The 13,013-nt window shown below is 42.1% G+C and overlaps 1 protein-coding gene across 10 annotated transcripts in view; it reads left to right on the top strand.

Annotated features, from left to right (window-relative positions):
- The window catches only part of LOC135200049 (uncharacterized), a 289,020-nt gene that overhangs the window by 245,974 nt on the left and 30,033 nt on the right, over positions 1-13,013 (top strand). For all 10 annotated transcript variants that reach the window (XM_064228292.1, XM_064228287.1, XM_064228290.1 and 7 more), the window contains 2 exons: positions 2,524-2,620; positions 2,998-3,220. In XM_064228292.1, the coding sequence (XP_064084362.1) occupies positions 2,524-2,620; positions 2,998-3,199 (299 nt within the window). In that variant the 3' untranslated portion in view covers positions 3,200-3,220. The remainder of the gene's footprint in view (positions 1-2,523; positions 2,621-2,997; positions 3,221-13,013) is intronic.

The raw sequence follows: 13,013 nt of genomic DNA, 5'->3' as shown, positions 1-13,013 counted from the left end.
GCGGTCAACTTTGACTTGACCAAAATGGTCGAAAAATGCAATTAAGCTAAAACTCTTACATTCTAGTAACATTCAATCATGTACCTTCATTTTGCAACAAACGGGAAGTCTCTAGCACAGTATTTCGATTTATGGTGAATTTTTGAAAAAAACTTTTTCCTTCCCTCCGCGCTCAGTAACTCTGCTGAAAATTTCAGAATTTCTTTAGTCACCTTGTCGTAATTTTCGCACCGTTTTATATTAGGCCTTACATAAAGTGTTATACATGAAAATGTGTGCAATATCATGTAGAATACAACAAAAAATAACTCATGGTTGTAGCTTTTATCAGTTTTGAAATATTTTTATATAAATCATGATAAATAGAAAAATTAGACCTTCGGTAAACTTTAACTCAACCGAAATGGTCGAAAACTCCAATTGTAAGCTAAAACACTTACAGTCTAGTAATATTCAATCAATTACCTTCATTTTGCAACAAACGGGAAGTCTCTAGCACAATATTTCGATTTATGGTGAATTTTAGAAAGAACTTGTTTTTACGTCCTTGCGTTACGGTTTCATGCATCATTTTGTGATTATATTTTCTCTGTGTTGCTTTGATCGTTTTACATTTTGTTATATACCAAAATCATTGCAATTTAGTGTACAATACAACGAAAAAAAATAACTCTTTAGCTTTTACCGTTTTGCTCACAGCGCAATTTTTATACAATTATTTATGAATTTTTTTTTTTTTGCGCTGTCATATATTCCAGTATTTATATATGATAACGATATTCTTTTTCATTTCTGATGGTTGCATACTAAACTTCAGGCAATGACAAAAAATGAGCCAAAAATGAACTCTTAATCTTAAAAACTAAGCGTGCTGTGATTTAAAAAAAAACTTTCCGCTTCGGCGCTAACTCCCAAACGCTGCCGGCATACGACAGACACTTTTGTAAATAGAGGCTCAGCGTTGAAGGGTTAACCTGTCTAGTTTGCTCCAGATTTTTCTTGCCAAATTTTATTTCATATAAAATCCTGCCTCCTAGTCTTGTCAGTTTCTCATAGCTAATGTTCTAGATGCTGTGAAAGTGTGGCAGTCAATTACTCTACACCTAAGGATCCAGGTGTACAGGCACAGAGCTGTTGCTACTTTTTTTTTTCTTGTATCTTCAACAGAAGACTGAAGTGTATAGTGCATTTGAAGACAACAAAGGGGGTTAATTATAAGTAGTTGGTTATCATTTTTATTTTATTCTTAGGAGCTACAGGTGGTGCCAAGTTATGTGTTTAGGTTCTTGCATGCATGTCAGAAGTCAAATTTTGGTGTAAATCATGTAATTCAACACTGTTGACTGTGGAAGTTCTAGGTCACATGCTATTGAGCTTATTCTATTTCCTTCATACTGATTCTTTTTAGCAGCCAAGTTGTTGATTATGAAAGTGTCCCTTTTGTCAACATACTACAGCTTTATAAAATCTTTTGAAACAGTAAGTGAAGCGCAATTGAAAGCTATTGTTCTTGGGACTGATACTAGAACAAGATAGAAAGGTGAGAGACAGAAATGAATGCAGATGTGTGCATGTACATGCATGTTACACATTCCACAAATTATCAAATATGTTTGATCGCACACTGCCACAGACTGCAGCTGTTGGGTGTACAATTAAATTTAAGTACTATATGTCATCAGAGATCTTTGGCATAATGTAAACATTTTAAACTGAAGAATACCAAACTTTGTCACTCTTCTAAGTTAGCCAATTGTTTAATCGTATGATCATACGCCATGCTGGATATACGTAAATGTTTGAGTGTGTGGCCTGCTGTGCCTGCATCGCTGGAACTGCTATTCTTAAGTGCTGCCTGCTGCTTGATGTTTCATAAATTTTTTATATTTTTTTATTCTCTTATTTTTGTAAAACTTTTGTTTGTCGATTCCTATCTGTAGAGGATTCACTGTTTTGGTCAGTGGTCCCCAACCTTTTTTGGCCATGCCCCACCTAATCTCCTTTAAAATCCTGAGGCTGCCTGTGGTGATAAACTGTAATTCTTATATTCATGTGGAAGAAGCCTAAAAGGCCCTTAACTTGGTTTAAACATTCTCAAATTTCCCTGGGAGCAAAAAGATTGAGGAATGAGAAAAGAATACCCAAGACTCATGAAAATTATCCCAAAAACTGACATTTTTGAGTGGGTATCCTTCATGAAAGAGGTGAATTAAAATTTAGAAGCATTGGAAACATTGGTTATTAAACTTGTTTGAAAGTTTTGCGGGAAGCAGTAGGTGGAAGTAATTTTCTCCCGAAACCTTTGCCCAAGAGATACAGTTGCCTGTTGTGAGAGTTCCTGAACAGAGAGTCTGCACAGCACGTGAAAGAATACGATAATGATTATAGACAAACCTGGCTGGGTGTCAAGTCAAATAAAATGAGATTGCATTGCACTATTTTCTATAGGCAATGCTTGTTTTTTGTATTACTATTATTATTATATGGTATTGTATAGGTTATTTTTTAATGTTTTTATTACAGATTGCCCGCACAGTTTGTCAGCAGAATTGGTTTATATTGCTTATGGGCCACCGGATGATTCTCTTTTCAAGCCTATTGGTGTAGCAGAATTACAAGAGTAAGGTTGCTCTTATTATTTGGTATATTATTTAGTAATAATGGTGATAGTATAAATGCAAGTGGATTGGTATAAAAAAAAAAGGTGGTCAGTGATCAATCGTGAATGTGGGTCAGGTTGACCATTAAAGTTGTCCAAAATTTTGTCTCATCTTCCAACAATTCTGACTTTTTTTGAGACAAATTTAAAGTACTAATAGTTGACAGTAAATGCTGTGGATAAGAAAGTGGGTGAGGCTTACCTTTTGATGAGATTGTGTTTTCACTAAAATATTTAAAGAGGTTATAGGGTGGTTGTTCAACAGTTTATATCTGTATTCTATTATGCTGGTTGTAGCCTATGATTAGTTGTATTATTACGGATGTTTTCTTTTTCAGTGGAAAAGTGGTGGTGGCTGATACATTTAATGATCGAATTGCCCTCTTTGATAGCAGTGGAGAGTTTATTAAATATTTCAGGACTCAAAGTATGCGTCGACCCTCGGCGTTGTTGCCCTTCAGAATGGTAGATATGCTGTTAAAGATTCACATAGCATCACCATATTTTCAAATGATGAGTGTTCTGATAACACGGTTATGACTGGATTGAGGAACCCATATGGTAAGGGTAGTCTTCAGAATGAAAGTATATTGAGAAATAGTCATAAAGAGTACTTTTTGGTAATGATGCGGTAATTTTTAATCAATTTAGGAATACATGCGGCCCTCGGTTAGTGGCAGAGGTTCCGTTCCTGGCCGCCGACGCTGAGCGATTTTTGACACTAAGTGATTTTAAAGTCTACGGCCGTCGCACACCTTCTTTCGGAGTACTAGAGTAGTTAACAGCGCCTTAGACCAGTCAAACGACGCCCGTAATCCCGCAATGGCGCAATAAGTAAAAATTTATTTATGCAGTATAGTACCATAGAATTTACTGTATATTAGTACTGTACAGTACATTATAGTATTATAAATACTGTAAAGTGAAAAAGCCCACCTTTAATGCTAGGTGTGTCTAGAGCATATATAGATAATTGGTCTTACGATAATCCGATTTTACGAGAGACCAAATAACAATAGCCTAACTTTATCCCATCTTCTAGTTAAATAAGTTCAAAAACAGCAAAAGAGAATGATGAAAGTATGGTTTTAACGTTATACTTGTTGCATAAAAGTGTACAGCCATGAACAACTGAACGAGAAACAATATTTTTTTCTAAGTACAACTGAATTGGATAACAACATCCGTTTGGCTTGTATTTCAACCATCACACTATAGTAAATAATTACTGTAGTTGTTATAAATGACGTTATGTAGAATAGGACTGAGATATCTTAATGTAATAACTTTATTTGCTATAGATCAAAGATCAATAGGGGAATATTCTGTTAAATTTAAACCTAGTTGTAACTAAAGCTAAGAAAACTGTTCAAGCTGCTAATGACCATTATCATGCATTGGCAACAGTAAACATATGCCATCAAACACAACCGTAAATAAAATTGTGATGAAATAATTTTAATCAAAACTTCTGTGCTTGAAAGAACACATTTTACTGTTGGTTTCACACCGATCAAAGATAAATAACGTAAAGTTCATATTATGATGATATAAAAGGAAAATTGTGAACGGAATCACGGGATTGTTTTACTCAATAAACATACTATACTGCCAACTTAATCTGTTAACAAAAAAAAAATTTAGTTCACAATCACAACGAGACATATTCAAGTCATATTTCCACCTAAAAACATGTATAAGGGAAAATTCCCTAGTCTCATACAAGTCAAGTATCTAGATATTCGTTTATGCCAACTAGAAGCAAGAAAATTTGCTCAGAATTTCGTTAAATAAGGCAAAACAAGCTCATATTCGCCATCAGCTGAATATAATAATATGAGAATACGTACAATATTATTGGTTACAGTGAAGTAATGTATAACTTTTTAAAAGATTTAGGGGAAAGATGCATATTTACTTTTTCTTCTGTGCTTATCTTAATTTTCGTCATTATGCCATCTACGTAGCAGCGGCATCTCGAGCTCGTACGGTTCGTATCTCAATTTTTTGCTTGTGCAACAAAGCAAAAAATTGACTGAGTTGCTCAGTTATATTGTGTACTTCTATCCCATGGAAAAAAAATTAGTGTTGCAAAATCTAATGTATATGCGAGTTTTGTCTTTTGAAATCAATTTATGCAACAATTGTAAATATAATTTATTATAAAAACGTGATTCAATTATAGATTAAGATTTTATTATTTGCGCGCAACTGAACAATCTATTCTCTTCATAATGTGAGGGGCTGTTATAAAGACTTCAAATGGACATGCATACTGCTACTGTATCAAATTTATGTACAAAAATATAAAAAATACCCTGTAATACATTTTTCTTACACATTTTAAACATAAAAGCATAAAAACTTATAACAAAAAGCTGAAGTTTCATTAGCAAAATTAGTTACAATTAGCTCCCAAATTAACAAAATATAACCATGTGAAGTCTTTGTAAATGCATTTTTCAGAACAGTGGCAACAAGAATGAACATGAAAAAACATCTGATAATGTGGAGGGCAGTAACAAAAGCTGCCTTAATTTCTATCATATTTATGTACAAAAATAAAAATACCCTATACATAATATATCCATACACATTTTAAACATACAAGCATGAACATTTATAAAATCAACACATTGATCACTAAATTTGTACTTTTTCAACTTGAAACTCGATATTTTCGAAAGAGCGGCAGGCGGCGGCATAGAACAGCATCTTGGGCATATAGTTTACCCTAAAACCTATGTAATAACTCTCAATAAAAATGTTTAATATCATTTGCATAACCTTTATGGTCTGAACTGTATTTCTACAAGTGTATGTACTCATTAGACATAACGGGGCTTGCAGCACTGTTAACTGAAAATTGTGCCATAAAAATGCCTTAAAATGCCTTTTGTTCCGATACGTAATACAAACCTGAGGTCCTTTAACAATAGGAATATACTTTGGGCGTAGCTGGAATTATGGCTGTTGAAACTTGAACAAGGTGGTTAGGCAATAACTTCCGTGGGGCAGGCTAGCCTGCCCAGATGTAAACACTCCACTTTACTTTCGGCCGTCTTCCGAGGAAGACGTGTGTTTGTGAGCTCCGGCTGACTGGTCGTTAATCTTTTTTCCCGGTGGGATCCTTTTGGTTTATTTTTTGTATTTAAATAATTATGCATATACAGTGTTTGATATTAATACTAAACAAAGGTTTGTCCTTGGTTTTTCAATTAATATACAAACCCACTTTTTGTGATAGCCTTTGTAACTGCCCCTCTGCTTGTGTCAAAAGCTGGTGGCTAAGGTATGCCAACATATTTACTTTCTTTCGCCCTTTAACATTGGCTCAGCTCTGCATGGGGACAAGATATGTGTTTATCGTGAGGATGAGACATCTATTTAACGTAAGTGATATTGATCCTGTAATGGGACACGTATTCATCCGGAAATTACGCTTATGCTTGGGAATTACCAAGGGAACTTCAAGGTTTGTCCGTGTTTTGTTGTTATGGCAATTTCTCTTCTTCTTCCTTTCACTTACTATTGGAAGAAGGTAGAAGGATGGGTGTGCGGTGCTGATGTTGGGGGATCTCCTCTCACTTTTGAGGGCGGCGCCCTTGGATGTGTGAGGAGTATCCTCATTACTTTAATATTTTTTTCCTTATTTTACAGACTAGTGGTGATTGTGTTTTCTGCAGTATTGGTTGGATGCTCTTTGTGTTGGTGATCCTAACCTTGGAATTGTACCTGTGACTAGTAGCATGTTGCGTACCAATCCTCAAGTGTGTGTACTGATCCCCTGCTGATAATCATTTTCATTACCACTACTACCCGGGAGTTATGTCACTGGACGAAGCTGTTGCGCTGCCCTGTGAGGTTATCTACTCCTGATGGTAGAAGTCTGGCAGAAGGAGAAACCGAAGAGGAAGAGAGCTCGTCAAGTGTCGTCATCCTCCTCTTCGAGATCATCATTTCTTCATGCCTCCCCCCCTTCAACTTTTAAGGCTTTGCCGTAAAAGAGAAGGTGGTCTCCCCCCCCAAGAAGTCTCGTCACGAGACTTCTAAGGAAGGGTCTGTCTTGCTCTGGTGAGACAGGTGGGTCTTCCACTGGTCTTCCCGTTCCTTCGGGAACGGGGCCCTTCTCTCCTTCCTCGGGGAGGAAGCAGATGGGGACCATGGAGGTACCGGCCACCGCTGGTGTATCTCCTCTCCCGGTTCCGAAGGTTTCACCTCCGGACCGGGAACCATCTCGGCAGCCCTCTTGCGAGCGTTACTGAGTGCACGGTCACCTACGGGTGACCGTGCAGCCAAAGTCCAGATTGCGGAGTTCGCTCACCGTGTCAGGACCCAGGCACAGAGCGGAAGATGGTAGGAGTCGCTCGGGTGACTCGCCAGACCGGCGATCGCTCTCGCAGTGATCGTCCGGTGCCCAGGGTTGACGTGACGTTCCCGCGGGTCCAGGCACGCAGAGACCGGTGGAGGCGGGCCATCCAGCCCTCTTTTAATTAATCCTTTTCTTTCAGAGACAGCCCCACCCAGACAACGGTCGCGTCAGTCTCGTGGGTGGCAGACGCTTAACCGGCCAGGTAGGAGTTTCGTAGCCCTCCTTGAGGAAGCGTTCTCTCCACTGCTACTCCTGCAGGTCCCTCAGGACAGGTGCAGTTGGGCCGTGTTGCTTCAGCAACTGCCCCAACTCCGTCCTGGATGGAGGACCTGTCGGCTGTCCTGAGGAACTGGCGAAGAGAAAGTCCAGGAAGAAGAGGAAGGCGTTGCCATCGTCTTCTGCCGCCTGTTCCCCTTAGATTTCCGAGGCCCCTCAGCCGAAGAAGAAAAAGGTAGCCTCCTCCCTCCTAAGAAGTCTCGCTTAGAGACCTCTAAGGGTCTGTCCCACTCCGGTGGGACAGTTGGGGCTTCCGCTGGTCCTCCTGTTCCTTTGGGAAGATGACGGGGACTGGAGGTGTACCGGCTAATACCGGTACCTCCTCTCCTGGCGCCAGAGGTTCTGCCTCGACGCCGGGTACCGAGTGTACGCAGGTGACCGTGCAGCCAAAACCCAGGCAACCGAGTTCGCTTGGCACCAGGATCCAGGCACGGAGCAGAAGACTGGTGGGAGTCGCCCAGGTGACTCCCACCAGGCCAGCGATCGCTCTCGTGGCGAGCTGCCGGTACCCAGGGTTGACGCGACGGTCCCACGCCGGGCGGGCTGAGGCGAGGAAGCAGTCCCCTCGGTCGCCTGGACCAGCCTCGGCTGGTTCAAGCGGCGTGATGCGCCGTGAGGACAGGCCTCGCTCCCACCGCAACAGCGGACTCTGCCTGTTCCCTGACCGCTGCTCCCACCGGGACTGGGCGGAGAGGGGGACCAGCAGCAGCTCTTCTGAAGCTCGGGACCATTGCCGCTGTTCTCAGTCCAGCCACTCGACCAGGCCTGCAGATCAATCGCCAGCGCAGGTTGGTGAGCGTCTGCAGCCCCCCCCAGCACACCGGTTCTGCTGGTGGGCGAGGGGCGAGCATCAGATCTACCTCTCCTATCCCTTCAACTTCCTCGGGCTACACTGGGAAGAGCAAGGCGATCAGGAGTGATCGCGAGGGGCGCGCTCCTCGCACTCCCACCACGACAGCAGACTCTGCCGGTCCCCTACAGTCACCGCTGCTCTCGGTCTAGCCGCTCGACCAGTGCAGCCTGATCGCCAGCAGCTCTCCTGAAGAGACTGACGCTCCGTTCTTGGTCCAGCGTTTCCCCGCAAGAAGACTGCTGGTCCAGACCGGCAGCTCTATCGTCACCGTGGTTGATGATCGCCTACAGTCCTCCCAGCCTACCAGTTCTGCTGGTAGGCAGGGGAGGAGCTCTCGTAACAGCTCCCCTGACATAAGAGACCGACGCTCCGTTCCTTGGTCCAGCGTTTCTCCCAGATAATTGTTACTATAATAATCGGGAATTTGTCGAAGGCTCGAATTCCTGGAATTTCTAGCATTCGAGAGAAGAACTGCTGCTGAAGGAAGAATATCTTGGGAGGGGCTCAGCCTGGATGGACCTGACGGTCCCTCGCCTCAGTAGGCGGCCAACCCCGGGATAGAGAAGAACGGGTGTGAACATCCAGTTCGGCTCGAACTATTATCTTCGGTATCCTGTTATCACCATAGAAGTCTTCCTTCGGGAAAACTTCTCATTCAGGAACCTACAAATATACTACATATACTATTGCCCTCAAGATATGCTTGTTATCAGTTGAATTGTCCGAGGTGTAGGCATATAGTACTGTAGTTACCAGCTTCGATTTTGAGATATTTATGATATTGTTACAACAACAACACCTCAGCGTTTGCATTCACCGAATCCGTTTCAATTAAATGCAAATGCTCGAGCGTATTTTTTTGCGCTTGATGGTTCTAGCCGAATGCATTCCTTCTTGGAATGGATTACCTGGCAACTCAGGATGCCCAGTACCAGCTGGTTCTCTGAGATAGCACGGTCAGATTATGTCTCTCTCCTCTGCAATGATTGACTACCGAACCGAATCTCTGCCCGGCAATCACAGACTTAGGTCTCTGGTTGGCTGGAATTCTCGCATACGTGAATGACCATCTCTACTGCATCGCCTTGGACATTGCAAGAATTTTCAGACAGAGATATGTCAATAGACTCGCTATCATCTTTCTGTTTACCGCCCGGTAACAGAAGTCTGTAGCCTAGTCTCCCGCTGCATCGCACCTGCCGCTGCGATGACGTGGAATGATTTCTTCAGACATCTGAGTTTGTCTTCTAAATATACCTTGTATTCGTAGGTGTGCAATTGTTCATTGTTCACCCTGAATTGTATATGTTTATTGGAAGACATCGCCTGTTCCCCGCCCTGCCAGCTCTACTTCCAAGTACATATAGATGTCCTCCCTGGATAAAGCTGGGAAGATGATGATTCAGCCCATGAGAAGCGGTTCTTCAGGCAGTACAATCCCTGTGTTTTCATTACTGAAAAGTGCTCCGCTTTCATTGCAACTCTCCCCCCAGATGCTGAAGCCTTGCAGAGGATGGGGGGGGCTTAGGGTTCAGCAGCTGGGCCCTGATGCCTGGTGGGAACTGCTTTCTCGCTGGGCCTTGGTGCCCAGCTGTTGATCTAACTAAATAAGTCGGCCCTTTTCCTCCTACTAAAAACATTTCATCTTTCTGCCTTCCTCCCCCTATAAGGTATGGATTTTGTGATGATGACTGTTGGCTTGGTTTTGGACCTGATTTAGTCTGAATCTTGGGATTTGAAGGAGGGTGAGGATGGATGGCATGCCACCTCACCCGTAGAACTCTAGTACCTGACGTGGTCGAGCGAGGGGAAAGTTTAATGTCAAACCCTATCCTCAGTGCTGGGTCTGATCTCGACGGACATCATGACGCCTTAGCACTGGAGATAGGGTGTATATCCGGTAATTACCCCTAGGATGATCCTAATTAAAGGGATGACCCGTCCTCTTGAGTGTGACTCCATGGTGGGTATGGGGAATATCTAGATGAACTATGTTCTTTTCGTTTTATGGCAACCCCCCTATTTCTGCTGACGACCTTATGCTTGCGTCAAAGGACTTGTCCACGGAACCCAAACTTCAATCTTTCATGGTCAGTCCCCATGATCGATGCAGTACCCCTGGGCCGAATGACAGATGGACGCAGTTGACAACCCAAAGCAATGCAAGTAGATATACGGCCAGGAAATCCCAACAAAAAGTATCTGGTTCCAGTATTGTCACACTGAAGAAAAATAAAAAGTATGAAATAGCTCCTGGGGTCTTTTTACCCAATTCTTTTAATAAATACCTGAATTTGAAGCTTGAAGGTGATAATATAGACATTTTTCAAGTACACAGGGAAATTCTGTGATGTTGTGGCAGACAGCCAAAAATTACACACCAAAACGGAAATATGCTTCTCGTAGAAAGCATCTCCCCAGAGGAGAGCATTAAGTTGATGGGATTGTCAGACCTTGCGGGAGTTACGGTTGAGTGCACTCCCCACTCCAGCCTGAACTCCAGCAAAGGCTTGATTTATGCCCCCCAGTTGATGGCTTTCTCTGAGGAGAGACTTTTAACAGAATTAAAAGACCAGGGTGTAATAAAGGTGGAAAGGATGACAAAGAAGGTTGATAATAACAGAATACCTCAGCCTACCTTAATATTAACTTTTGGTACTTTAAGACTTCCAGAATATGTCTCTGCAGCCTGGTATAGGCTTAAGATAAAGCTGTACTTCCCAAGACCCAGAAGATGTTTTCATTGCCAGCATTTTGGACACACCCTTCAATCGTGTCGATCCAAATTGCAAGAAAATCCTGCAGTCTGTGTCAACTGTGGAGATGACGAGCATGGTATGTGCGACAGGGAACCTAAATGTGTTCACTGTGGTGAGGGACATGCATCGGCGTCTCAGCAGTGTGATATATATTTACTCGAAAAGTAAATCCAAGCCATTAGAGTAATAGAAAGAACAACATTTAAGGAAGCACGAGAGAGAGCCAAAGCAGAGACTGAAAGACCTGGTCTAAGTTTTGCTTCTGTAGTAGCAAAGTTATGAAACCAAAAGAAAGAGACAAATAAAAACACCCAAGTTAAGAGCACAAAAGGAAAATCAAATAAAGAATCATTAAAAAGACAGCTAACTGAATCATTCGAGTCAACTGATGATGAGAATGTAAAGACGAGGTTCACTAGAACCAACAAGAAAGACCCTAGTATGGAATTGAAGAAGATTGAAGTGCCCGTTGAGATACACCCTCCACCATCTGCCTCTTTGGAGGCAAGGCCAGTGGTTGCTGGTCTGGTGCCAGCTTCTGTTGGTGCCAATTCCTCTCTGGAGGACAAACCAGCAGATGCTGGTCCCCCGGTGCCAGTCCTCGCGAGGCAGAGCTGGCAACTGCCAGCAATACAAAGACACTTGAGGTGGTCTCTAGAGAACACCTCTGCTCTGTCCGTCTCGATAGAGATGGAGAATGAAGAAACTAAAAAACGGAAAAGATATTGGCTCTACGAAGGCGATAACTCCTCCCAAGAAGCCAACAAAACTCCATCAAAATGCCTCCCCCTAGTAAGAAAAAGAACCCTCCCAGTCTTGTAAGAGGGAACCATAATGTTGGTCCTAAACATGAATAAATTCACTTCCATTATTCAGTAGAACTGTCAGGGACTGCGAGCGAAGTATGAGGAAGTGAAGTTTTTTGTCTATGAGCACTCTCCTGTAGGGGTATGTTTGCAGGAGACCATGCTAGGTGAATATACCCCTTGTCCTAGGGAATTTGTTCACTATAGAACTAAATTTGATCCAGAAGTGGGAAATCATGGTGGAACCCTCATCTACATCCGTCGAGATGTTCCACACTACCAAGTGAAACTAAATACTCTAATTCAAGCTGTGGCTGTACGAATTAATTTAAGGAGGCAATATACTATATGTTCCCTTTACATTCCACCTAATAGCCATGTCTCCCAAGAGAAATTAATATATTTGATGCAGTAACTACCAGAGCCATTTCTTCTACTTGGTGACTTCAATAGTAGACATCCATTGTGGGGAGATGTAACATCAAACCAAAAAGGGAATATGATGGCATCTTTCATAGAAAATGAAGATATAGGATTCTTAATACTGAAGAACCTACCCATTACCACATTCAGACAGGCACCATCTCCTGCATCAACCTTTCAATATGTAGCTCCAACTGCAGTGTTGATTTTAGTTGGAGAACAAGTGATGACTGGCATACCAGTGACCATTCTCCAATTGTGATCGACACCAATGATGGTCCACCTATCCCGAGATCACCACGATGTTGTTTAGAGAAAGCAAATTGGAGAAAATTCAAAGATTTGAGTGAGTTGGAGGGGGATACAAAAGATTTCCCAAGTGTAGATGATGCCATTGATCTACTCAATGGAACATTACATACTGCAGGTCTGCACTTTATCCCTCGAACTAAAGGACTATTCAGGAGACAGCCAGTACCGTGGTGGTCAGAAGACTTAAGGCTGTTACACCGAGCTACAAGGTCATCATTGACCAGGTGCCGTAGACACTGCACCTTGGACAATGTCATAATTTACAAATAGTGCAGGGCACGATTTCGAAAATCCATGAAAGCTGCCAGAAGACAAGCATGGGCCGGATATGTATCCGCTATTAACAGCAGAACACCAGTCTGTAGCATTTGGAAGAAAATAAGAAAAATTCAGGGTAAATTTACACCCAGTCCTCCTCCAGTACTTAAAAGTGAATAATAATCATGTCACTGATGCCACAGAAGTTAGTAATATGTTTTCAGAACACTTCGCTCGAGTCTCTGAGAAATCAGATAGTTCCCCAGGACATAATTTCAGAATGATGGAAGAATAA

The sequence above is a fragment of the Macrobrachium nipponense genome, chromosome 26 (assembly GCF_015104395.2).
Source record: "Macrobrachium nipponense isolate FS-2020 chromosome 26, ASM1510439v2, whole genome shotgun sequence".
NCBI classification, from domain to species: domain Eukaryota; kingdom Metazoa; phylum Arthropoda; class Malacostraca; order Decapoda; family Palaemonidae; genus Macrobrachium; species Macrobrachium nipponense.
The sequence above is the reverse complement of the archived record's forward strand: the minus strand, read 5'-3'. Positions and strand labels throughout refer to the sequence as shown.